This window comes from Lolium perenne, chromosome 4 (genome assembly GCF_019359855.2).
Source record: "Lolium perenne isolate Kyuss_39 chromosome 4, Kyuss_2.0, whole genome shotgun sequence".
Classification (NCBI taxonomy): Eukaryota; Viridiplantae; Streptophyta; class Magnoliopsida; order Poales; family Poaceae; genus Lolium; species Lolium perenne.
This window is the reverse complement of record NC_067247.2, coordinates 37,224,097-37,250,250: the sequence shown is the minus strand read 5'-3', so window position 1 is coordinate 37,250,250 and position 26,154 is coordinate 37,224,097. Positions and strand designations below refer to the sequence as shown.

At 48.2% G+C, this 26,154-nt stretch overlaps 1 protein-coding gene across 1 annotated transcript; it reads left to right on the top strand.

Moving 5' to 3' along the window:
• The first annotated feature begins 639 nt into the window (after positions 1 to 639).
• LOC127346694 (uncharacterized) lies at positions 640 to 26,154 on the top strand. Its single transcript, XM_051372971.1, has 4 exons — positions 640 to 945; positions 1,058 to 1,314; positions 24,764 to 24,999; positions 25,570 to 26,154. Exons 1-4 carry the CDS (start codon positions 743 to 745, stop codon positions 26,152 to 26,154), a joined length of 1,281 nt encoding a protein of 426 aa, XP_051228931.1. The 5' UTR covers positions 640 to 742.

The following is a 26,154-nucleotide window of genomic DNA, read 5'->3' as shown; positions in this document are numbered from 1 at the left end:
AAATCGCAGCAGCGCAGGCCAGTCCCACTGCCCCAACAACAGCAGCAGCGCAGGCCAGTCCCACTGCCCAAACAACAGTGCAGGCCAGGCACAGCAGCAGTAGCGCTGGCCGACCCGAGCAGCAGCAGCCCACCTCTGCCCTTCTATTTCCTCAACTCCAACACTGCTCCTGGACACTTCGGCAACCGTGGCCTGCCCTGGACGATTCGCGGCGTCGCCCCGCACCTCCTGAGAACATCGCAACGTCGCAACCACCTCTCCATCTTGGCATCGGCGGCGGCGGCGATGTGTTGGCGTTGTCGGAAGGGCAAGAGCGGCCGAATGCGCTATTGGAAGGAGACGGCGGAGCTCAAGACTGGCTACGAGAAGAGGAGCGGCCGACGTCGACGGCAGCATGGGTCGGCGCCGGCGCCGCCGCGAGTGGAGGACAGCGCGGTTGCTACGCATCGCCAGCAGCCAGAAACACGAGGAGGGTCGAGCGTTTCTGTTCCACTCCAACCCGGCGTACCCGGCGTGTATTTTTGGGGGACATTGGGGCTCAGTCCGTCCTGGACCGGTCTACCAAACGGCCCAGTCGTGGTTTTTGGTGGATCAAAACTGGGCCGGGATTAGACAGCACCAAACCTGTCAAATCACGGCTGCCGAACAAGGCCTAAAGAGGGGCGCGCCGGCGAAGCAATAATGCCACCCCGCCGCCGCCGTGCGCTCAGCTGAGGAAAGAGACCGGCAATCGAGACAGGAGATGGTTCCGTTGAAATTCCTCTCACGCTGGATTCCTCGTCTCTCCAATGTCGCCACCACTCCTGCCTCAGCGAACCGCTTCGCCTCTACAGCTCCACCTCTCCTCACTGCATCTGGGACGCCTCGCTGGAGGCCATCAGCGCTTGCACAACGAGTTCCTCCAGGCTTCCCTGCATTCAGTTCACCTAGCCGCCGTCTTTCTAGGTGAGTTCTCTTCTTCTCATGCCAATGATTTTATTGTTTCCCTGAGCAAGCACTCTGCCATTACCCAAGGCATGGAGGATGCTGATACAACCAAGGTCATTACTCGTTGTAGCTATGCCCCTCCCGCCAATAATGTTGAAGATGAGAGGAAAAGAAGCGGGAACGATAGTTTTTGTTTTAAAGATGCTTCTGGGACAACCTTGGAGGTCATGGATAGCAAACCTGATACATCAGGAGAAGTTGTGGTTGCAGCAGCGACACCTGATTATTTAATGGAGATATTTCCAAATAGCAGCCATCGCGACGGTTCCATATACAGCGGCACAGACGATTGGAAAATTGACTATCGTATTGCTGACCGTAATGAGAGTAAGTGATATTTTTTATTTTGTTACAGTGTATTAGGGATTCTTTGAAGCTGTAGTGTCAACTGATATATTGTTTCATGGAATCTCGATGTTAATTTTGCTTTGCTCTGTTTACTTTACTAATTGATGGCAGTTGTTGATGGCACTTACAAAGGGAAATGTTGTAGAATGTTACCTAGGGGTTTCACTGATTGGTGTTTGCAAAAGTAGGAAACATCTAGTCCATCCGTCCTGAAAAGGATACCTCGGATTTCTCTAAAATTTGATGTATCTAGCACTATTGCATCCGAATTTAGAAAAATTAAGATTAAGACATCCTTTTTAGGACGGAGGGAATAACAATTGCGGCTAGACAAATCTAATACATTATTTTTAGGACTCCTCATTTCTTGCCCCGATCCCACCTCGCCCCGAAGCACAGGATAGCATACTTCCGGTTGTGATTCACCAGACATTATAACTCCTCCCTCTTCTGATTGTCCAGATAACTCCCTAAACCATTTTCCAGTCCAGGTTTACCCTGTTTCCCCCTCCCCCCCCTCCCCCTCCCCAATTGTGTTCAGTTACCTTTTTTATTATGTGAAAAATTCATATCCTCTGCTACATCATTTCATTCCTTTTAGGACGTATGTGTGCATACAAAATGTTAGCCAGGTTTGGTTGTTATGACCGGGCTGGTCTATCGCCGGAGGGGGCCCACCGGCCAGGCCGGCCAGACCTAGTTAGGGGCTTAGCCCAATCATCTGATTAGGGTTTAGCAGATTTCTCTTATATATACGAGTTGTAATCGACAAGAACAAGCAAGCAATAAACATATTTTGTTGCCGATTCCTCAAGGAGTCGGAGTTCCAAACCCTAGCCGCCGCCTCAGCCTCGCGCCGCCGCCTCGCCCAAGCCGCACGACGGCGCCCTCGCCTCAGCACGCACACCACCCCTTCCTTCCCCTACAATCTCCGCCCTAGAGATGGTAGATACGCTGATTCTACCAATTTGGTATCAGCTTCCTCGGTTACGATCATGTCTTCGGGCCAACCCGCCGCCACCATCGCTGCCACCTCCGAGACGCCGCCGGCCTCCACCGCCTCCGCGCACTTGCCGCCGCGTTCGCCGCCGCCCTCCACGGGAGCCGCGACGCCCATGGCGGAGGCCGGCGACGCCGCTCCTCCTCTCGCAGCAGGGAGCTCTCGACGGCCATCCGCGACCTCGCCACCGCGGTACAGGGCATCCGCCTGTACCACGATCGGCACGCAGGGGATGACTTCGCCATCCCTGCCGCTGCCCCTCACCGCCTACCCGGCCGCGCCGGCGGTTCGTTCCGCCCAAGGCGTGCACGTGCCGCCCTCGGCCTCGCCGCCTCCGCCGCCATGGGCGTCGTGGCAGTCGAGTCCCAGCGCCGGCCCCGCCTCACTGCCCCAGGGCGTCCCCATCCAGCGGGTGCCGTTTCCGCCGTCGCCCTCCCGGCTACCGGCGTGGGTGACCGCGACGGAGCCCCCGCCCGTCTACTCGGCCGCACCGACGCCTCCTCCCGTCTACACGGCCGCCGGGGACCCTCCGAGACCGTCTTTCCCGGAGCCGACGTACTCGCGCTTTGCGGAGCCCTTCGCTAGTCGCGCGGAGTACCCCGTCCAGGGCGCCGCCGGTCTCGCTCCCCCACGCTACGCCAAGCTGGATTTTGCCACCTATGACGGCGTCGAGGACCCCCTCAACTGGCTCAACCAATGCGAGCAGTTCTTCCGAGGGCAGCGCACTCTCGCTTCGGACCAGACTTGGCTCGCCTCGTACCATCTCTGCGGCGCTGCCCAGACGTGGTACTACTCCCTCGAGCCGGACGAGGGTGGCATGCCCCCATGGGACCGTTTCCGCGAGCTCTGCCTTCTCCGCTTCGGCCCCCCCGATCCGCGGCAGCCGCTTGGCGGAACTCGGGCGTTTGGCCTTCACCACCACGGTGCAGGACTTCGCCGACCGCTTCCAGGCCCTCGCTTGCCATGCACCCGGGGTGACGGGGCAACAACGCGCCGAGCTCTTCATTGGCGGACTTCCTGACCACATCCGTGTGGACGTGGAGCTCCAGGCCCCGCAGGACCTCCAGACGGCGATGCACTACGCGCGCGCTTATGAGCGTCGCGCACAGGCAGTTCAGCAGGCACCCCTGGCCCGCGGCGGCCGCGCCGCTCGGCCTCCTCTGTAATGTCCCAGGTTTAGAGACGATCGAGGGGTAGATATTAGAAAGGGATGTGCATTGCATGGTAAATTCTGGGGAAATTTCGCGCTTTTAAACAAAAACTGCATCGAAGGGGGACAAGTTTCTCTCTCGACACCTTACAGGGTTAGGGTTTCGAGAGTGCGACAAACTTGCATCTCACTTAACTAGTTTAGGGTTTTGAGAAGAGAGGGGAGAGTTTGCATCAAACTTAAGTTGCATGATTGAATTCTAAATTAAGTGACATGGTTGAATTCAAACCAAAGTTGAATTTGAATTTCAAATTCAAACATTAAATAATTACCATAAATAATTCAATTGTGAGGAAATTCATTAAGTATATAATCAATAATAAACAATATGAACAATTATAATAAAGTAAAGCTCATTAGGGAAAACTTTGAGCTTTATTGATCATCACACAATTTACATTGTCATTACAATATTCAAAAGAGTAAATAAATGAATTACAACACATTACAAGAATTGGTGAAATTGAAAAATAAAAGAAAATAAAAAGAAAAGTACAAGGATGGATCCTAGTCTAAATACTACAAGATCATCTTCACTTAATCTTGGAATTGATGAACTCCATGTCTATTTTGATCAATTGTTGATCCCTGCACAAAATCACAACAAAAAGAAGTTATGCCAAGTGGCATAGCCACTTGGCAGGTTAGAAATCAAATGAAAATATGAAATGAGCAGATAGGACCAAAGTGGCCGAGCTGATCCATGCCATAGTCAAGTTCCAGGTCCAGGTGCACAGCACCTGTCTACACACACACACAGCCTGCTCACATGGCTGTGTGCATGCAGCACACACACACAGTGAGTCACCAAAGTGACCAAGCAAGAGCTGTCGACCAGGGATGCAATGGCTGGCCACTTATAACCTTTTCCCAGCCAAAACCCTAGTCATATGCTTCATCCATCGACAGGCAGCAGTGGTAAGCCACCAAGAACAGCAAGAATAGCTCAAGAACACCAAGAACAGATGAACAGCTAAAGCTGTTTTATCCACTCCACAATCACCAGAAATTAAACCAAGACCACAAGCTTGCTAGGAGGAGCAGGGCAAGCAAAAGATCATCACTGAAGCAAATCCTCTACACCAACAAATCATCTAGGAGCTGGAGTGAGGTATAAACAAGATCAACCTGAGCAAAACTCTGTTTTGCTCATAAATAAGCATGTGCATAACATATACACAAGCCAGAGGGTGTGGTTACCATGTGTGCATCATCATTTGGTGATGAAACCATTTGATGCTGGCAAAAAGGGAATTAAGCCAGAAGAAATCATCCCAGGGAAGAAATGGTTAAGCCCATTGTGTTAACACTGGGGTAAACCAAAGAATCCAGCAAGGGAAAGATTCACAGCTAGCCTACCCAACTCACCTAGCACTACATGGTTTGCTAACCATCAGATAGATAGGCACTTGTGCCTATTCTAGTTTGTCAACAGCAAAGAGCACTGGAAAACCAACATGGTTTCTTCCAGTGAGATATTCACCAAATCACAGCCAGCCAACAAAGGTGGGAGCTACTCTAACAGCAAAGCTTTGCTGTCAGGGCCACCTCAACCACTTCACCAAATTCCACAGAGAAGACATGCACAAATATCATCACCCAGATGGGTTCAAAAAGGAGCTAGGGTTCCCAATAGATGTTGGCATCCCTCTAGCTCAATCTTATTAATATTAAGATGATCATTACTGATAAACAGCTCACATCATTTATCTATTTAGCCAAGCAAAGAATTACAGATAAATGAAACAGACCAGTAACCAAGCACCAACTCCTTGCCAGTGAACCAATGGCTCACTGCAAGCATCATATGATGCTTGAGCAAGCATTACCATTCACTAGCACAAGTGTATGCATCACACAGACACTAGGAGAGCACAAGCTTAACATAAGCATGAAACATCAGTCAGTCACCAAGCATCTGATGATTATAAGGTCATCAGAGCTTGGCAGAGCATGCTAGAGCCAAGCCTAGCATCAACACATGCACACTATAAATTAATTGGTCACAGAACAGGAATAATGGCCTAAGCAGACAATCAAATACATGTTATATAAATGTATACAGAAGCAAATCATCAAGGGATGGTGTGGTTTAGCCACAGGCATGCTCAAGTGAGCAAGACTATGAATGATAGCACACTGAAGAGCACCCATGTGCACTGGTTCTTGCAAATTTGCAAGAAATTGTACAATATAATCAAGCCAGGGACAGAATTAAGCACACACAGTATGCCCAAGTGACAGTAAAAAATAATAGGAGCCAGCCAGCATGCCATGAGCATCACTGGATGCTCATAAGCAATCACAGGAGGGCCACAGCCGGAGATTACCATGAACAGAAATAGCTAGGAAGCACAGAAGCATGGTAGTAACAGCACAGTAAGCAGCATACGCATAGCTGTAGAGCAAGCACACTAGCTAGGAGCCATGGCGCATGTAGGCAGCAGCCGTGAGCACATCCACAGAGCAGCACAGGCACAAGGAACAGCAAGCAGTAGCCAGAGCTAGCTTAGAAGGAAAGGAAGAGAGGAAGAACAAGCAGTAGAGCAGTAGGGAGGCGGTGCGAGCTTACCAGTTAGACGGAGAAGGGCACGACCATGGCGGCATGGCGGCACACGCCGGTCGAACGGCGGCGCCAGGCCATGGTCACGCCAAGCCAGCTCGTTGCCAGGCGCACGGGTCCTCAGCAGCATCACGACGAGGCACCCGGCCGCGCCAAGTCACCAGGAGCAACGGCGGCGACAAGGTCGCCGTGGATCCACCGACTAGATCACAGAGGGCTTGGAGAAGGATAGCAGCGGCGAGGAAAAGCAGATCGACGCGGATCAATCGAAGCGCCGTCGAACGGCGGTTCGATTGATACCCATCTCACCGCCGGCGATGGCCGGAGTTGGCCGGAGAAAATCGGCGAAGGCGGCGGCGACGCGGGAGTCGCCAGAGCTCAGAGGGGTTAGGGTTAGCGCGTGCGCGAGAGGAAGGGGACGGGTGCGTCCGACCGAGCCGGACGAGCGGCTCGGGTTAGGGTTAACCCGCTGGGCCACCCTAACAGGTGGGCCCAGGGGCAAAAAAGGACTTTTCACAATTCAATAAAAACATGAAACTTTGAAATTCAATAGAAAATTATTAAAAGCTCTTAAAAATAACTTAAAAATATGAAAAAGGATCAGCATAAAATTCTCTATTTAAATAAAATATCAAAGAGAATTTTTGAAGACAATTAAGAATAAGTCCTATTTTAAGGATTTAAATAATGATTTAAATCACACATATTATTTTCAATAATGAAAATAAGTCCATTAATGTATTTGGACTTTAAAAACACCTTGACAACATTTCAAGGTTGTATTTTACTCTAAATCAAGTATCCCCAAATTATTCTTAGTATCAACCTCTTACATGAAATATTAACGACATCGGAAGGGGGGAACAAACCCTAAAACTGGAATCATGCATAACTGCTTCTTTAACCATTGCCCTTATCGGACAATGATGCTATTTTTCAGATACAGAGGACAAGGGTCAGTCCACACCTTCCAACTGCAAAACTTTGCAGTGTTCAGGCAAGTTCATCACTTGCTCATGACATTTGAGTATTTTTATCAAATTACTTGCAAAGTATTATGGTTATCACTATTGCACAAAAATCAAAACCACTACTTTCATAACTATGAATATGACTATGTGGTGGGCAATGGAACCATGGATTGTGTTGATATGGTGGAGGTTCCATTGCACGGGTTTATATCCATCTAGGATTAAACAACAAATGTCGATGATTCTTGTGCCGTAATACCCGTGTTAACCATAAGATCCGGAGTGGGACGGAGTAGTCAAAAGTGTTTCCACCTCTCGTTCATCAACGGATGCGCTTACCGTAGCAGTTGTGTCTGGCGGAACAACCGGAGGGTGGGGATCCCATTCTAATTCCCCACGGTAAAGCATTGCTTACCGTAGCAGTTGTGTCTTGCGGAACAACCGGAGGGTGGGGATCCCATTCTAATTCCCCACGGTAATGCGGTCTATGATGGGTTGCAGCTACCGGCGTAGGAGTGTATGGTAGAGCCCAAAGACTGCTGTCGTGGGTCGGGGTCCACCCTGAAATTACGGGAATAATGGGACCGGCGTGGACCCAGGGTCGGGGCATGCAACAAAGGGTGGGTGTTCGAGGTAGCGGAGGAACATGATTGGCTAGACCTTATACCGGGCCTCACACCAAAGGAAGTGTGGACGGGAAAGCTGCCCGGTTGGCACCAAGGTTAAGATCTCTTATGGGTAAAGCAACACACCTCTGCAGAGTGTAAAGAACTGTGACCTGTCACTCCCTGTTCCGGGATTGAGGAACTGCGAACGCGGCCGGAAAGGAGCTCCATGAAGTTCTAGTAAACCGGTGAAGGCTGACGGACATAGCTCTTTGAAATAAAATCAATCTCTTGAAGAATTGTTTACCAAAACTTGCATTGGTATTAGACTTTCTGGTCTAATATCGTAGCTAGTGCATTAAACACCTCTTACCTATAATGAACTTGTTGAGTACGCTCGTACTCATACCACTCTTAAATCCCATGCTTAGATTGTCTGAATCGTCTGGAGGAGGACTACGACAACAATGAAGGAGCCGAGATCATCGGCTACGAGGAACAGGACCTCTCGGGGAGGTGTTGAAGGCGTAGACTACCTCATCGTCTACGGATCCGGGGAGGCTTCCGGAGGAGAACAAGCCTAGAGATATCCGATAGTAGTAGTAACCGAGCAGCCCGAACTCTTAATATTTAGCTGCTCGAGGAAATAAATGTTTAGCTTAATGAGACACTTATATTGTAAGTTAAGTTGGGTTCGCCTCGAACCCAGGAGTACTTCTCTTAGAACCCAAGAGGAGCTCCGAGATGACATGTGTATGTTAATTGTAATAATATGTGAATGAGTTATGGACCTGCTATGTTCTGCTGTACTACTCTGAGGGATGTAACATTTGCGGAATGGTACTTCGTGAATGTTATATCAACGACTGGCATACTACAACATGCAGTGGTATGCAGGGTCACCACAGTTGGTATCAGAGCAAAAGCTTTGACCTTAGGTTGGAACCTAGTAAATGGGACCAAACGTTAGGAGTCAAATAGGACTAATAAAGAATTCTCTAAAAATATGGTGTATATTCAATTGAGAATACAACAATCATATCTTTTAGTGCGATAATTCTTTATTATCTCTATTATGATGCATTATTACTAATCTTATAATCTTTCTATTTCTACAGCCAACATGGCAAGTTCACGACCGGGAAGAAACGTGAAAGTTATGGATTCCACACTGAGCGAATACCAAGGAGGACTTGCAGACATCTTACGAGCCATGTTACGTGAATTTGGGTGCGATCCCCAAATTCCAGTAAAGAAATACATGTTCTATGATGGTCCTGTATTGGCCAAGTGCAGGGTAGGACTGCGACTTCCCAAATCTTTGGGAATGAGCGTAGTCATGCCAGCAGGGGAAGCTAGGACAACCAACACAGCCTACCATATAGCTGTTATGAGAGCCATAACCGACATACGGGAACATAAGACGAAGGAGCTTATGGATTCCGAGTTCTCCCATATTCCTCATAATCAGGAGGAAGAAGATCCCATGCTCAACCACTACAAATATGCCAAACGCAAACCCATAGCAGCGGCTAAATATATGGATAATAGTCGCAACTTCATATCATTACTCTTTCAGTTGAACCATCATCTGATAGGAGCAATTGATACGATGCTTGAGGAATTGCGAACCCAAGGAGGAGAGTAGGGGGAAAGAACCTATGGAGAATGTGGTGCACACACCAGTTTATTCAGCTGGTGACTACATCAGTATTGATCCACTTGAGCGTGAACCTACACCTGTTACACCTGGGAACTACTTGGGTAGTTCCTATGGGGGATACGAGGGCGGAGAGGAATCCGGAAACAACCAGCGTTCCGAGACTCCTATCGAGAATTCCACGGGTTGGCGTTGGGGATCGGATACTGGAACTCATAGTACTTCTGTGTATTATGATGGGGAGATGAATGATGACGCAACAACCCAGAACCAGAGCTATCCTAGTAATGAAGTAGTGGATGGAGGGTATCCGACACAGGTTGAGTCGGGTATGAGTTTTGGTAACCCTTATGGTGGGGCTACAGGGGAGTACACCCGATGGGTGGACTATGATGCACTCAACGATCAGTTTGTGAACACTGATTTCTCCTTAGGATCATCATCGGATTCGGATTACCAGCCAACGGGGATACCTTATGTTCCAGGGTCTATCAGGAGGACGACACGTTCGACTGGATGGAAGCCTGGAATGTACCGGGAGTGAAGATCAACTAGAGTCCACCAAGGGAGGCGAGGCTATAATACACAAGTACCACGTGTATTATAGTTTGTAATATTTGTATAAATTTGTACATATACTTTAATAAGTGAGTTTGCATACTCACATCGACTTGAGTATTGTAATAAGACCACTTAAGTATGTATATATAGGGTATATGTTTTGTATGATTTGGATTTGCTTCTTGATTTCCATTGCGTGACTAGTTCTGTGCACAAAGTTGAGCTCAGAAAACTTGCGCATGGAGTAATTATGAGTATCATCTTGTGTTGCAGAACTAGGGGGTTATGTCGGGAACGCTAGGAGACGAGACTGAAGCACAGCGCATGGAGCGCGAAGCAAAACAAAGGGAAGAGGCTGAGGGAGCAGCCAGAGATCAGTTTCCACCACCACCACCACCCATGACGCAGCAAAACTTTATCCAGTACATGCAACTGGTAGAGGAGCGACAGCGTGTAACACTGGAGCAGCAGAACAAATTCTTTCAGGATTTGTTGCAGCAAAACAGGGTGGAGAGACCTGAGAACCCGGGAGTCACATTAGCAGACTTCCAAAACACTAAGCCTATATCTTTCGCATACGCGCCCGAGCCAATGGACGCGGAAGATTGGCTGATGGATACTGAGCGAAAGCTCAATACTGTTGGATGTAACGACCAAGAGAAGGTCCGTTACGCTACCCATCTGCTGTGTGGACCTGCCGCATCCTGGTGGGACAACATTGTAGCCGTTTATCCGGCTGGAAAGGTATTTACCTGGGAGGAATTTGCAAGGAAGTTCAGGGAATCCAATGTCCCTGAAAGTATCGTGGAATTGAAGCGTCGAGAATTTGAAAGTCTCGAGCAGAAGGACAAGGCCATCCTGACTTATGTCAGGGAATTCTCTAAACTGTCCCGGTATGCGGTTGAAGAAGTCAACACCGAGGACAAGAAGAAGAAGAGGTTTCTGAGGGGGTTAAGTCCCCAGTTCAAAGTTCAGCTCCGCATGATGAGAGCGACGGAGTTTCAAGAGTTGGTGGATGCTGCCATCACTCTGGAAGATGATTTCAAACAACTACAGGAGGAAAAGAGGAAGAAGGCCAAGTTTGAGCCTAAAAGATTTTCCAATAACAAGCCCAACACCAGCTTGAGTTTCAAGCCCAGATACAGCAACAACAACAACAACAACAACAACAACAACAACAACAACAGCAACTACTACGGTAGTAGGAAGAATCAGGCATTCCAGACTGCAAATCAAATAGTTTGCAGAAGCTGTGGATTCACAGGGCATTTTGCCAAGGACTGTAAGAAGCCAAAGATTATATGCTTTGGTTGTCGCCAGGAGGGGCACATGCTGAAGGACTGCCCCAAGAAGAATAGTGGAGGAGGTCAGTCAGGAGGAGGAGGAAACCGAGGAGGAAACACCGGAGGCAACTGGAAGAATAAGAAGCCCTTCGGCAAGCTGAACTGTACCAGTCTAGAGGAGGTGGTCAACTCTGACCAGGCGGTGATAGGTACGCTCCAGATACTCACTCATCCTGGCAAAGTACTTTTTGACACTGGTGCAACTACATCATTCATTTCTCAACAATTCATTACCAAACATGGGATTAGTTGCACTAAGTTAGATACACCCATAACCATACTTTCTGCGGGGGGAACGATAGTAGTAACCCATGCCAAACAAAAACAAGTCATTATGATCAATAAGTGCGCGTTTGACGCGGACCTGTTCATTTTACCGATGAAGGACATTGATGTCATTCTTGGTATGAACTGGTTGGAAGCTAATGGAGCATTGATCGACTGTGTGAATAAAACGGTGTCTTTGAAAAGCCCCGATGGAAGTAGAATGATCTACCAAGGCAACAAACATACACAGATTGAAGTTGAGCTACAGCTGAACAGCATGAAGGAGGTGAAGTTAGAAGATATACCTGTAGTAAATGAATTCCAGGATGTGTTTCCTGCGGAATTACCTGGTATGCCACCAGATAGGGAGATAGAGTTCACTATCGACCTAATTCCAGGAACAGCTCCGATTGCCAAAGCACCATATAAGATGGGGCCCAAGGAGTTGAAAGAACTTAAGGAGCAACTGGATGATTTGGAACAAAAGGGATTCATTCAAGAGAGTGTTTCACCATGGGGATCACCTGTGATCTTCGTGGATAAAAGAGATGGAGGAAGAAGGATGTGCGGAGACTACATGAATCTGAACAACGTCACAATCAAGAACAAGTACCCACTTCCAAGAATACAAGATCTATTTGATCAAGTAAGAGGCGCGGGAGTCTTTTCCAAGATTGATCTAAGATCCGGTTATCACCAGATAAAGATCAAGAAGGAAGATGTTCCGAAAACTGCCTTTGTCTCAAGGTATGGACACCATGAATACCTTGTAGTACCTTTTGGATTGACCAACGCCCCAGCAATATTCATGAATCTCATGAATAAGATCTTCATGCCATATCTAGACAAGTTTGTCATCGTATTTATCGATGATATTCTGATATATTCCAAGAACAAGGCTGAACATGCAGAACATTTGAGGTTAGTGTTGCAAACACTAAGGGAACATCAACTCTATGCCAAGCTTAGTAAGTGTGAATTTTGGCTAGATCAAGTGGAATTTCTTGGTCATGTCATTAGTAAAGATGGAATAGCTGTTAACCCGAGTAAGGTAGCAGTAGTTCTAGAATGGGAAGCACCCAAGACTGTCAAGGAAATCCGAGGATTCCTAGGAATGGCAGGATATTATCGGAGATTCATTGAAGGATTCTCTAAGATAGCAGGACCAATGACAAAGCTGTTAAGGAAGAACACACCATTCGTGTGGTCAGAGGAGTGTGAGAAGAGTTTTCAAACTCTGAAGGAGAAACTCACCACGGCACCGGTGTTAGCAGTTCCAGAAGTTGGCAAGGATTACACCGTGTACTGTGACGCATCCAAGCATGGATTGGGTTGCGTACTCATGCAAGATCGGAAAGTGATATCTTATGGATCGAGGCAACTCAGACCTCATGAAGTGAATTATCCAACACATGACTTGGAATTAGCAGCTGTCGTATTTGCACTCAAAACATGGAGACATTTTCTCTATGGAGCTAAGTGTGAGCTCTATACAGATCATAAAAGCCTCAAATATTTCTTCACTCAGAAGGAACTCAATATGAGGCAGAAAAGATGGCTAGAATTGATCAAGGATTATGATCTAACAATCAATTACACACCAGGGAAGGCTAATGTTGTAGCAGATGCCCTGAGTAGGAAGAGTACCGGAGGAGTGGAACAAGAAATATCACCGGAGTTGAGGAAGGAAATAACTCAAGCCCAAATACAACTTTGGGAGAAGGAAGCCCATGAAGGATTATCAGCGTTACAAGTAGCCGATGAGCTAAATGTCAACCTGAAGAATGAGATAATGATGGGTCAGCTGGACGATCCATTCATCGTGGAGGAGATGAGAAGAATAGATGAGGGAAGACCATCAGAATTTCACCGCGGAGAATCTGGATCATTATGGTTCCAGAAAAGAATTTGCGTTCCGGATATTACTGAAATTAAGGAAGTAATGCTCCGGGAAGCTCATCAAACACCATATTCCATACATCCGGGAAGTACAAAGATGTACATGGACCTAAAGGAACTATTCTGGTGGAATAACATGAAGAGGGAGATAGCACAATATGTGGCAGAATGCCATACCTGCCAGAGAGTGAAGGCTGAACACCAGAGTCCGACAGGAAAGTTACAACCTTTACCTATTCTAGAGTGGAAATGGGAGGAAATAGGGATGGATTTCATCACCGGACTACCCATGACCAATAAAAAGAAAGACATGATATGGGTAATCGTGGACCGGTTGACGAAAAGTGCCCACTTCTTAGCAGTAAACCAGCAGGATAAAGGAGAGAAACTCATCGATCTTTACATCAAAGAGATCGTGAGTAAGCATGGAGTGCCTAAGAAGATCGTGTCGGATCGAGGATCCGTGTTCACATCAGCATTCTGGAAGCAACTACACGAAGCTTTAGGATCCAAGTTGGACTATAGTACCGCTTATCATCCCCAGACAGGTGGACAAACCGAGAGAACCAACCAGATCTTAGAGGATATGCTTAGGGCTTGTGCCCTAGACTTCGGAGGATCATGGGAAGAGCACTTACCACTAGCAGAGTTTTCATATAACAATAGCTACCAAAGCAGCATCAAGATGGCACCATTTGAAGCTCTGTATGGAAGGAAGTGTAGATCACCGATATGTTGGTACGAAGCCGGAGCAAGCAAAGAGTTCAACCCTGATTATGTCAAGGAAAAACAACAAATCATTGACATTATCAGAGATAGGCTCAAGATAGCCCAAAGTCGGCAAAAGATTTATGCCGATCAGAAGAGGAGAACATGGGAGCCACGAGTTGGAGACATGGTTTATCTTAAGGTAAGCCCGATGAAAGGACTCCAGAGGTTTGGAGTAAAAGGAAAACTCAGCCCTAGATACATAGGACCTTTCAAGATACTGAGTCAGAACCGAGGTTTAGCCTTTGAATTGGATCTACCGGGAAGGCTAGCTCAAGTTCACAATGTATTTCATGTGTCACAACTTCGAAAATGCTTGAAGACCCCAGATGAACCAATATCACATGATGAGCTCGAGTTACAACCAGACTTGACTTACATCGAGAAGCCAGCCAAGATTCTCGAGGAGAGCTGGAAACAACTCAGAAATAAAGCTATCAAGTATTGCAAAATACAATGGAAGCATCACCCCGAGAGGGAAGCCACCTGGGAAAAAGAGGAAGACCCGAGGAAAACATACCCCGAGCTGTTCAGGTATTACAACCACAACTTCGGGACGAAGTTTTCTTTAAGGGGGAAAGGCTGTAATGTCCCAGGTTTAGAGACGATCGAGGGGTAGATATTAGAAAGGGATGTGCATTGCATGGTAAATTCTGGGGAAATTTCGCGCTTTTAAACAAAAACTGCATCGAAGGGGGACAAGTTTCTCTCTCGACACCTTACAGGGTTAGGGTTTCGAGAGTGCGACAAACTTGCATCTCACTTAACTAGTTTAGGGTTTTGAGAAGAGAGGGGAGAGTTTGCATCAAACTTAAGTTGCATGATTGAATTCTAAATTAAGTGACATGGTTGAATTCAAACCAAAGTTGAATTTGAATTTCAAATTCAAACATTAAATAATTACCATAAATAATTCAATTGTGAGGAAATTCATTAAGTATATAATCAATAATAAACAATATGAACAATTATAATAAAGTAAAGCTCATTAGGGAAAACTTTGAGCTTTATTGATCATCACACAATTTACATTGTCATTACAATATTCAAAAGAGTAAATAAATGAATTACAACACATTACAAGAATTGGTGAAATTGAAAAATAAAAGAAAATAAAAAGAAAAGTACAAGGATGGATCCTAGTCTAAATACTACAAGATCATCTTCACTTAATCTTGGAATTGATGAACTCCATGTCTATTTTGATCAATTGTTGATCCCTGCACAAAATCACAACAAAAAGAAGTTATGCCAAGTGGCATAGCCACTTGGCAGGTTAGAAATCAAATGAAAATATGAAATGAGCAGATAGGACCAAAGTGGCCGAGCTGATCCATGCCATAGTCAAGTTCCAGTCCAGGTGCACAAAGACTGTCTACACACACACAGCCCTGCTCACATGGCTGTGTGCATGCAAAGACACACACACAGTGAGTCACCAAAGTGACCAAGCAAGAGCTGTCGACCAGGGATGCAATGGCTGGCCACTTATAACCTTTTCCCAGCCAAAACCCTAGTCATATGCTTCATCCATCGACAGGCAGCAGTGGTAAGCCACCAAGAACAGCAAGAATAGCTCAAGAACACCAAGAACAGATGAACAGCTAAAGCTGTTTTATCCACTCCACAATCACCAGAAATGAAACCAAGACCACAAGCTTGCTAGGAGGAGCAGGGCAAGCAAAAGATCATCACTGAAGCAAATCCTCTACACCAACAAATCATCTAGGAGCTGGAGTGAGGTATAAACAAGATCAACCTGAGCAAAACTCTGTTTTGCTCATAAATAAGCATGTGCATAACATATACACAAGCCAGAGGGTGTGGTTACCCTGTGTGCATCATCATTTGGTGATCAAACCATTTGATGCTGGCAAAAAGGGAATTAAGCCAGAAGAAATCATCCCAGGGAAGAAATGGTTAAGCCCATTGTGTTAACACTGGGGTAAACCAAAGAATCCAGCAAGGGAAAGATTCACAGCTAGCCTACCCAACTCACCTAGCACTACATGGTTTGCTAACCATCAGATAAATAGACACTTGTGCCTATTCTAGTTTGTCAACAGCAAAGAGCACTGGAAAACCAACATGGTTTCTTCCAGTGAGATATTCACCAAATCATAGCCAGCCAACAAAGGTGGGAGCTACTCTAACAGCAAAGCTTTGCTGTCAGGGCCACCTCAACCACTTCACCAAATTCCACAGAGAAGCCATGCACAAATATCATCACCCAGATGGGTTCAAAAAGGAGCTAGGGTTCCCAATAGATGTTGGCATCCCTCTAGCTCAATCTTATTAATATTAAGATGATCATTACTGATAAACAGCTCACATCATTTATCTATTTAGCCAAGCAAAGAATTACAGATAAATGAAACAGACCAGTAACCAAGCACCAACTCCTTGCCAGTGAACCAATGGCTCACTGCAAGCATCATATGATGCTTGAGCAAGCATTACCATTCACTAGCACAAGTGTATGCATCACACAGACACTAGGAGAGCACAAGCTTAACATAAGCATGAAACATCAGTCAGTCACCAAGCATCTGATGATTATAAGGTCATCAGAGCTTGGCAGAGCATGCTAGAGCCAAGCCTAGCATCAACACATGCACACTATAAATTAATTGGTCACAGAACAGGAATAATGGCCTAAGCAGACAATCAAATACATGTTATATAAATGTATACAGAAGCAAATCATCAAGGGATGGTGTGGTTTAGCCACAGGCATGCTCAAGTGAGCAAGACTATGAATGATAGCACACTGAAGAGCACCCATGTGCACTGGTTCTTGCAAATTTGCAAGAAATTGTACAATATAATCAAGCCAGGGACAGAATTAAGCACACACAGTATGCCCAAGTGACAGTAAAAAATAATAGGAGCCAGCCAGCAAGCCATGAGCATCACTGGATGCTCATAAGCAATCACAGGAGGGCCACAGCTGGAGATTACCATGAACAGAAATAGCTAGGAAGCACAGAAGCATGGTAGTAACAGCACAGTAAGCAGCATACGCATAGCTGTAGAGCAAGCACACTAGCTAGGAGCCATGGCGCATGTAGGCAGCAGCCGTGAGCACATCCACAGAGCAGCACAGGCACAAGGAACAGCAAGCAGTAGCCAGAGCTAGCTTAGAAGGAAAGGAAGAGAGGAAGAACAAGCAGTAGAGCAGTAGGGAGGCGGTGCGACCTTACCAGTTAGACGGAGAAGGGCACGGCCATGGCGGCATGGCGGCACACGCCGGTCGAACGGCGGCGCCAGGCCATGGTCACGCCAAGCCAGCTCGTTGCCAGGCGCACGGGTCCTCAGCAGCATCACGACGAGGCACCCGGCCACGCCAAGTCACCAGGAGCAACGGCGGCGACAAGGTCGCCGTGGATCCACCGACTAGATCACAGAGGGCTTGGGGAAGGACAGCAGCGGCGAGGAAAAGCAGATCGACGCGGATCAATCGAAGCGCCGTCGAACGGCAGTTCGATTGATACCCATCTCACCGCCGGCGATGGCCGGAGTTGGCCGGAGAAAATCGGCGAAGGCGGCGGCGACGCGGGAGTCGCCAGAGCTCAGAGGGGTTAGGGTTAGCGCGTGCGCGAGAGGAAGGGGACGGGTGCGTCCGACCGAGCCGGACGAGCGGCTCGGGTTAGGGTTAACCCGCTGGGCCACCCTGACAGGTGGGCCCAGGGGCAAAAAAGGACTTTTCACAATTCAATAAAAACATGAAACTTTGAAATTCAATAGAAAATTATTAAAAGCTCTTAAAAATAACTTAAAAATATGAAAAAGGATCAGCATAAAATTCTCTATTTAAATAAAATATCAAAGAGAATTTTTGAAGATAATTAAGAATAAGTCCTATTTTAAGGATTTAAATAATGATTTAAATCACACATATTATTTTCAATAATGAAAATAAGTCCATTAATGTATTTGGACTTTAAAAAACACCTTGACAACATTTCAAGGTTGTATTTTACTCTAAATCAAGTATCCCCAAATTATTCTTAGTATCAACCTCTTACATGAAATATTAACGACATCGGAAGGGGGGAACAAACCCTAAAACTGGAATCATGCATAACTGCTTCTTTAACCATTGCCCTTATCGGACAATGATGCTATTTTTCAGAGACAGAGGACAAGGGTCAGTCCACACCTTCCAACTGCAAAACTTTGCAGTGTTCAGGCAAGTTCATCACTTGCTCATGACATTTGAGTATTTTTATCAAATTACTTGCAAAGTATTATGGTTATCACTATTGCACAAAAATCAAAACCACTACTTTCATAACTATGAATATGACTATGTGGTGGGCAATGGAACCATGGATTGTGTTGATATGGTGGAGGTTCCATTGCACGGGTTTATATCCATCTAGGATTAAACAACAAATGTCGCCAGTGATTCTTGTGCCGTAATACCCGTGTTAACCATAAGATCCGGAGTGGGACGGAGTAGTCAAAAGTGTTTCCACCTCTCGTTCATCAACGGATGCGCTTACCGTAGCAGTTGTGTCTGGCGGAACAACCGGAGGGTGGGGATCCCATTCTAATTCCCCACGGTAAAGCATTGCTTACCGTAGCAGTTGTGTCTTGCGGAACAACCGGAGGGTGGGGATCCCATTCTAATTCCCCACGGTAATGCGGTCTATGATGGGTTGCAGCTACCGGCGTAGGAGTGTATGGTAGAGCCCAGCACTGTCGTCGTGGTCGGGGTCCACCCTGAAATTACGGGAATAATGGGACCGGCGTGGACCCAGGGTCGGGGCATGCAACAAAGGGTGGGTGTTCGAGGTAGCGGAGGAACATGATTGGCTAGACCTTATACCGGGCCTCACACCAAAGGAAGTGTGGACGGGAAAGCTGCCCGGTTGGCACCAAGGTTAAGATCTCTTATGGGTAAAGCAACACACCTCTGCAGAGTGTAAAGAACTGTGACCTGCCACTCCCTGTTCCGGGATTGAGGAACTGCGAACGCGGCCGGAAAGGAGCTCCATGAAGTTCTAGTAAACCGGTGAAGGCTGACGGACATAGCTCTTTGAAATAAAATCAATCTCTTGAAGAAATGTTTACCAAAACTTGCATTGGTATTAGACTTTCTGGTCTAATATCGTAGCTAGTGCATTAAACACCTCTTACCTATAATGAACTTGTTGAGTACGCTCGTACTCATACCACTCTTAAATCCCATGCTTAGATTGTCTGAATCGTCTGGAGGAGGACTACGACAACAATGAAGGAGCCGAGATCATCGGCTACAAGGAACCAGACCTCTCAGGAGGTGTTGAAGGCGTAGACTACCTCATCGTCTACGGATCCGGGGAGGCTTCTGGAGGAGAACAAGCCTAGAGATATCCGATAGTAGTAGTAACCGAGCAGCCCGAACTCTTAATATTTAGCTGCTCGAGGAAATAAATGTTTAGCTTAATGAGACACTTATATTGTAAGTTAAGTTGGGTTCGCCTCGAACCCAGGAGTACTTCTCTTAGAACCCAAGAGGAGCTCCGAGATGACATGTGTATGTTAATTGTAATAATATGTGAATGAGTTATGGACCTGCTATGTTCTGCTGTACTACTCTGAGGGATGTAACATTTGCGGAATGGTACTTCGTGAATGTTATATCAACGACTGGCATACTACAACATGCAGTGGTATGCAGGGTCACCACATCCTCCTACGGCCGCGGCTGCCACCCGCCCCGCCCCACCTGGACCGACCGGCCCCGCCCCCGTGGCTACTCGCTCGTTCCGCCGCCTCACCCCGGCAGAGCAGCTCGAACGCCGCCGCCTTGGGCTCTGCTTCAACTGCGACGACCCTATACGCCCGGCCACGTGTGCCCGCGCCTCTTCTACCTGGAGACAGTCGACGTGGAGGAGGGAGACACGACGCCCGAGACGGTTGCCACGACCGAGCGGCCGAGCCGACCGCCGCGGCCTTCGTCGTCTCTCTACACGCACTCGCCGGCATCCGCCACGAGCGGACGATGCTGCTACCGGTCACGATACATGGCGAGACCCTGGTGGCGCTGCTGGACACGGGCTCCACGCACAACTTCCTCCCCGCCGCCACTATGCGCTGCCTCGCGCTACAGCCGACAGGCGGGGATCACCTCCGCGTGACCGTGGCCAACGGTGACCGTCTTCACTGCCATGGGGTGGTCCAGCACGTACCCCTCACCATCGGCGACGAGCACTTCGTCATCACGTGCGCCGGCATCGACTTGGGCTGCTTTGACTTCATCCTTGGCGTCGACTTTCTGCGGACGCTCGGCCCCATCCTTTGGGACTTTGACGCCCTGACGATGTCCTTCTGGCGCCAGGGTCGCCACATCCGCTGGGAGGGCCTCGGGGGCGCCGCCACCGCACTGCAGCTTTAGCTCATCTCCGGGGACGACGACGCCGAGCACCCCCTCCTGACGCACCTCTTGCAGCAGCACGGCGACATCTTCGAGGAGCCACAGGCCCTGCCGCCCCCACACGTGTGTGACCACCATATCCACCTGCTTCCAGGGTCGGCGCCAGTGGCGGTGCGCCCATACCGCTACCCACAGCTGCAGAAGGACGAGCTGGAGCGCCAGTGCGCGCTCATGCTGGCCGCGGGCATCATCAGGATCTCCACGTCCCCGTTCTCCGCGCCGGTGCTGTTGGTGCGCAAGTCGGATGGCACGTGGCGCTTCTGCATCGACTATCGTGCCCTCAACGCCCTCACGCTCAAGGACAAGTTCCCGATTCCGGTGGTTGACGAGCTATTCGACGAGCTCCACGGGGCGCGGTTCTTCACCAAGCTCGACCTCCGATCAGGTGCACATGCACCCGGAGGACATCGCCAAGATGGCGTTCCGGACGCATCATGGCCACTTCGAGTTCGTGGTGATGCCCTTCGGCCTCACCAACGCACCCGCGACCTTCCAGGCCCTGATGAACGACGTCCTCCACCCATACTTATGCCGTTTTGTGCTGGTTTTTTTATGACATATTGATCTACAGTGCATCATGGGCGGAGCACCTGCAGCATATCGCCATCGTCTTCAACGACCTTCGAGCGCATCGACTTCACCTTAAGCGCTCGAAGTGCTCGTTTGCGACGACCTCGGTGGCCTACCTCAGCCACGTCATCTCTGCCGACGGGGTAGCGATGGATGCGGACAAGGTGGCGGCCGTCGCCGCCTGGCCGATGCCGCACTCCCCGCGCGCCCTACGCGGGTTCTTGGGCCTCGCCGGATACTACCGGAAGTTCATCCGGGAGTTTGGCCTCATCGCCTCGCCACTCACACGCCTGCTGAGGCGCGATGCGTTCGCCTGGGATGACGAGGCCACCGCGGCCTTCGAGGCCCTCAAGGGGGCCCTCACGACGGGACCCGTCCTCCAGATGCCGGATTTCGACAAGCCGTTCATCGTCGATTGCGACGCCTCGGGAGCGGGGTTCGGTGCCGTCCTTCACCAGGGCGACGGGCCTCTCGCCTACTTCAGCCGGCCGTTTGCCGCACGCCATCTTAAGCTCGCGGCATACGAGCAGGAACTTATTGGCTTGGTACAGGCCGTGCGCCACTGGCGACCCTACCTATGGGGGCGCTCGTTCCGCGTACGCACGGACCACTACAGCCTTAAGTTCCTCTTGGACCAGCGACTGTCGACGGTGCCACAACATCAGTGGATCAGCAAACTCTTCGGCTTCGACTTCACGGTGGAGTACCGTCCTGGACGCCTCAACACCGTGGCCGACGCCTTGTCTCGCCGCGACGCTGACCCAGACACGGCCGAGGGCGTCTCGGAGGGGCGATTGCTATGCATACGCTCGGGACCCTCGTTCGCCCTCTTCGACCGCGTCCGTCAGGCGACCGCGACCGCGCCAGATGCCCAGCTTCTGCGGCAGCAGCTCGACCATCCCTACACGGCCTTGTCGGTGGCCCGCGCCTTCTTCGACGGCATCGTCCGCCTACACGGGTTCCCCTCGTCCATCGTCTGTGATCGGGATCCGGTGTTCACGGGGCACGTGTGGCGGGATCTCTTCCGCATGGCGGGGGTTCAACTCCGGTTCAGCACGGCGTTCCACCCCCAGACGGATGGCCAGTCCGAGGTGGTCAATAAGGTGATCGCCATGTATTTGCGCTGTGTTACAGGTGATCGTCCTCGCGCTTGGGTGGATTGGCTTGCATGGGCGGAGTACTACTACAACACCTCATACCACTCCGCCCTGCGCGCCACGCCATTCGAGGTGGTCTACGGCAGGCCACCTCCGCCTATTCTACCAGTGGACCCGGCATCGGCACGGACAGAGGTCGCTGGCGAGCTCATCCGCGCCCGCGACGAGATGCTAGCTGAGGTGCGACAACGTCTTGTCCAGGCTCAGCAGGTCGCCAAGCACTACTATGACGGTCGTCACCGCGACGTGGAGTACGCCGTCGGTGACTGGGTGTGGTTGCATTTGCTACACCACTCTCACCAGTCTCTCAACCCGCGGGCCAAGCGCAAGCTTGGTCCGCGCTATGCGGGGCCCTTCGTCATCTTGGAGCGGATTGGGACCTTGGCGTACCGCCTTCAATTGCCTGATGGGGCGCGCATTCACGACGTCTTCCACGTGGGGCTGCTGAAGCCCTACCGCGGCACGCCGCCGATCGCCACTCCGCCACTTCCACCGACGGCAGAAGGCCGTTTACTTCCCAGCCCGGCGAAGGTGCTGCGCGCCCAGCTACGTCGTGATGTTTGGCACTTGTTGGTGCAGTGGGAGGGCCTTCCTGCTGAGGAGGCAACTTGGGAGTCACGTGAGGCGTTCCAGCAGCATTATCCAGACTACCAGCTCGAGGACGAGCTGTTTGGGCAGGCGGGGAGAGATGTTATGACCGGGCTGGTCTACCGCCGGAGAGGGCCCACCGGTCAGGCCGGCCAGGCCTAGTTAGGGGCTTAGCCCAATTAGCAGATTAGGGTTTAGCAGATTTCTCTTATATATACGAGTTGTAATCGACAAGAACAAGCAAGCAATCAACATATTTTGTTGCCGACTCCTCAAGGAGTCGGAGTTCCAAACCCTAGCCGCCGCCTCAGCCTCGCGCCACTGCCTCGCCCAAGCCGCACGACGGCGCCCTGTCGCCGGTGCCCTCGCCTCCGCACGCACACCGCCCTTTCCTTCCCCTACAATCTCCGCCCTAGACCTGGTAGATACGCTGATTCTACCATTGGTGCTCCCCACATATGCAGATATACTCTTGGAAAACCATGAAAACATTTATAATGTAGGATATGCTGTCCATCGGGAAAAAGTCAACGTAAAAGAGGACTTACAAAAAGAGAAAACAAAATAAAATAAATTTCATCAGGGGTGAAATGACCACTCTTGGTAGTTATTGGAGTGTAGTGAACCGTCGTATAGTTTATGGGGTTATGCAATAAATGGACCTTTTCCTACCTGAGGTGATTAGATATTACTCTCTTTTCTTAGAGTTCCAGTCCACTGCATGGCATCAAGACGAAAATAATAACAGACCATTTTTTTCAGAGCACATGCCCTCTGCATGATTTGCAGAAGATAGGAAGATACAACCGTGCAGCTCAGAGTGCAGCCAAGCCCACTTCCTACTCGTCCTCCTCACATTATTCTGATTCTTCAGGCTTCTTGTCGCTCTCCAGCAAGCATTAACACTGAGGGCTTGTTTGATTCAAAGGAATTGTGTATGATTTTTGTAGGATTTGGATCCATAGGATTTTTTTCTACAATGGTTGTTTGATTCATAGGATTGCAATCCTTTGGAATTCCTACAAATGATTGATTTGCACTATGTTTTGAAGGAAAATTTCCCTTCACTCCAACCTCTTTTTACAATTCTTTTGGTTTTCCTCTGCAATCAAATGCTCGTGGATCTAAAATCCTGTAGGATTGGAGAGGACATGTCATCCGGATCCTGTGTGTTTCCTATTCCTGCGTTCGGAAAATCCTGCGAATCAAACGAGCCCTGAAAGGTTCTTCAGCAAGAGGCACCAGTCTGCATCCATACGAGCATTTTCGGTGTGACTGCGAATGCCTCCAGCCCTGACACCCACCAATTGTAGTATTCCAACTTTCATGCTGGACAAAGCAGTGTGCAGATCTTAACCATGGGGTCATGCTTTGCCAAATGAGGGCAGTTTCCATTCCGAAACCACAAATGGTTTCATACTTTCCAAAGCAACCGCATAGCTGCTTCACTGAACATTTAAGCACCACATGTTTCTCATTACTAATCCAAAACCGAACCATTGATTCAAAACTACTGCCTACATGGATTTCTATGATTCCCACTTTCTATTAGAGACCACACACTGGAAAAACGTATGTTGGATGGACTCCTTGCCTGTACAAGGCAAACATGATTGAACTTGGACTCCTGATATTACTTCCTTTTTCCTTGGGTTTTCCTAGAAAAATAAAACTTTTCAAGGGAGCAAAATTCTTACTAAAAAGAACATCGATAGTTTCACTTGGATGAGATGAATTAGGACCATGGAATCCTTTAAATGGCATGTTAACTTTTCGTATGGCAAAAACATTCATTTCTTTTATTACTTTCCAATTCTAATAAAATTTGTATTTTTTCTGAAGCTTGGCTGGAGGCAATGATGTTTTCAGATCCCACAGATTGCAGAATGCACAATGGAATTTGCGAGTCACACGCAAGTCGTCACATGTTGCAGTTTTTGTCATTAAGGTTGGCTAATATTCCTGCAGAGCTTGGCTCAGTCGAGTTGTATGGATACATCGCAGCTCGGGATAATATGAATCCATTACTTAACTATATCGTCCATTTTAGCAGGGATGATCCCATCATCTTGAAGCAGGTGTGTACATGTCTGAATTTTTTTCTATGCATAATTCTATTAATAACCCATCATGGAAGCAGGCATTTTGGTCCATGGGATCTTATTGAGCCAAGAAAAAACATGGTCCATGACCGTAAACCACTGCTATACCAAGTCTTGTATTATGAAATGATGATTTACTATAAGAACAAATCAAAATAATGAAACTAAGTATCACTTAGTCAGCTAGTAAATAGTAAATCAAATAGAATATTTCGGGACTCTGTTGCTATCAAGTAAACTTTGAAAAAGTTGATTCCATTTATTTATAGGCATATAAACATGCATAGCATGAATGATCCCATCACCACATTTATTTCTTACAGGCTTATCCAATTAAGTATTTGGATCGAAAATAAAATCTAATAAATAGCATGGGCCGATGTCCTTTTCTAACATTGTTTTCTTTGTTTGATAGGTGGGAAAAAATCTTGGCCATCATCAATTATAAAACATGCCTTTAACTGAATTTTAAATATTGGGACAAGTAAAACATTGTAAGTGGAGTATTCAGATTTAGATATTTCTTACTTTTATTTGGTTATGTAGGGTTCTCTCATCAACATGGCTGGCCCTAAGCGAGGAATCGAATTGGTTGGTACTATTCTAATCGAATATGACATGAGGATCAAGGCAGGCGAACATGAAAAAGAAGATCTACAGGTGATTGATGGTGTATCATACTTGGATAACATAGACACATGGGATCGTACCCCGTTCATATTTCGCATTTATGGGGATTGTGGCGCAATTGATGTTGGTGTCTCACGTCTTAACTTTGCATATGAGGCGACCATAGAAGTTGTCATATCACAAGTGCAAAGCAGTTTTAGCATGCGTCTCAGTTGTTTTACCAGTGGGTTACATGAAGAAATCCGGCTCTTTGATGGTGCTATTGGTGAGTCACGTGGCTTAAAGAGGTATGTGGTTGCTGTAGCGAGCGATGATCAGATGGAGTTGAAGTTTACGGTAGCCGCAGACTCGTGCGTCCCTGCTGAACATTTCTGTTGCTTTGAGGCAAAGCAGCATGGGCGTGCTACTCAAGAGATTAGCACTGGTTTTGCATTAATCACAGTGAAGGTGACTTGGTCTACTTTAAATAAGCCAAGAAGAATAACAACAACCTTAGACTGA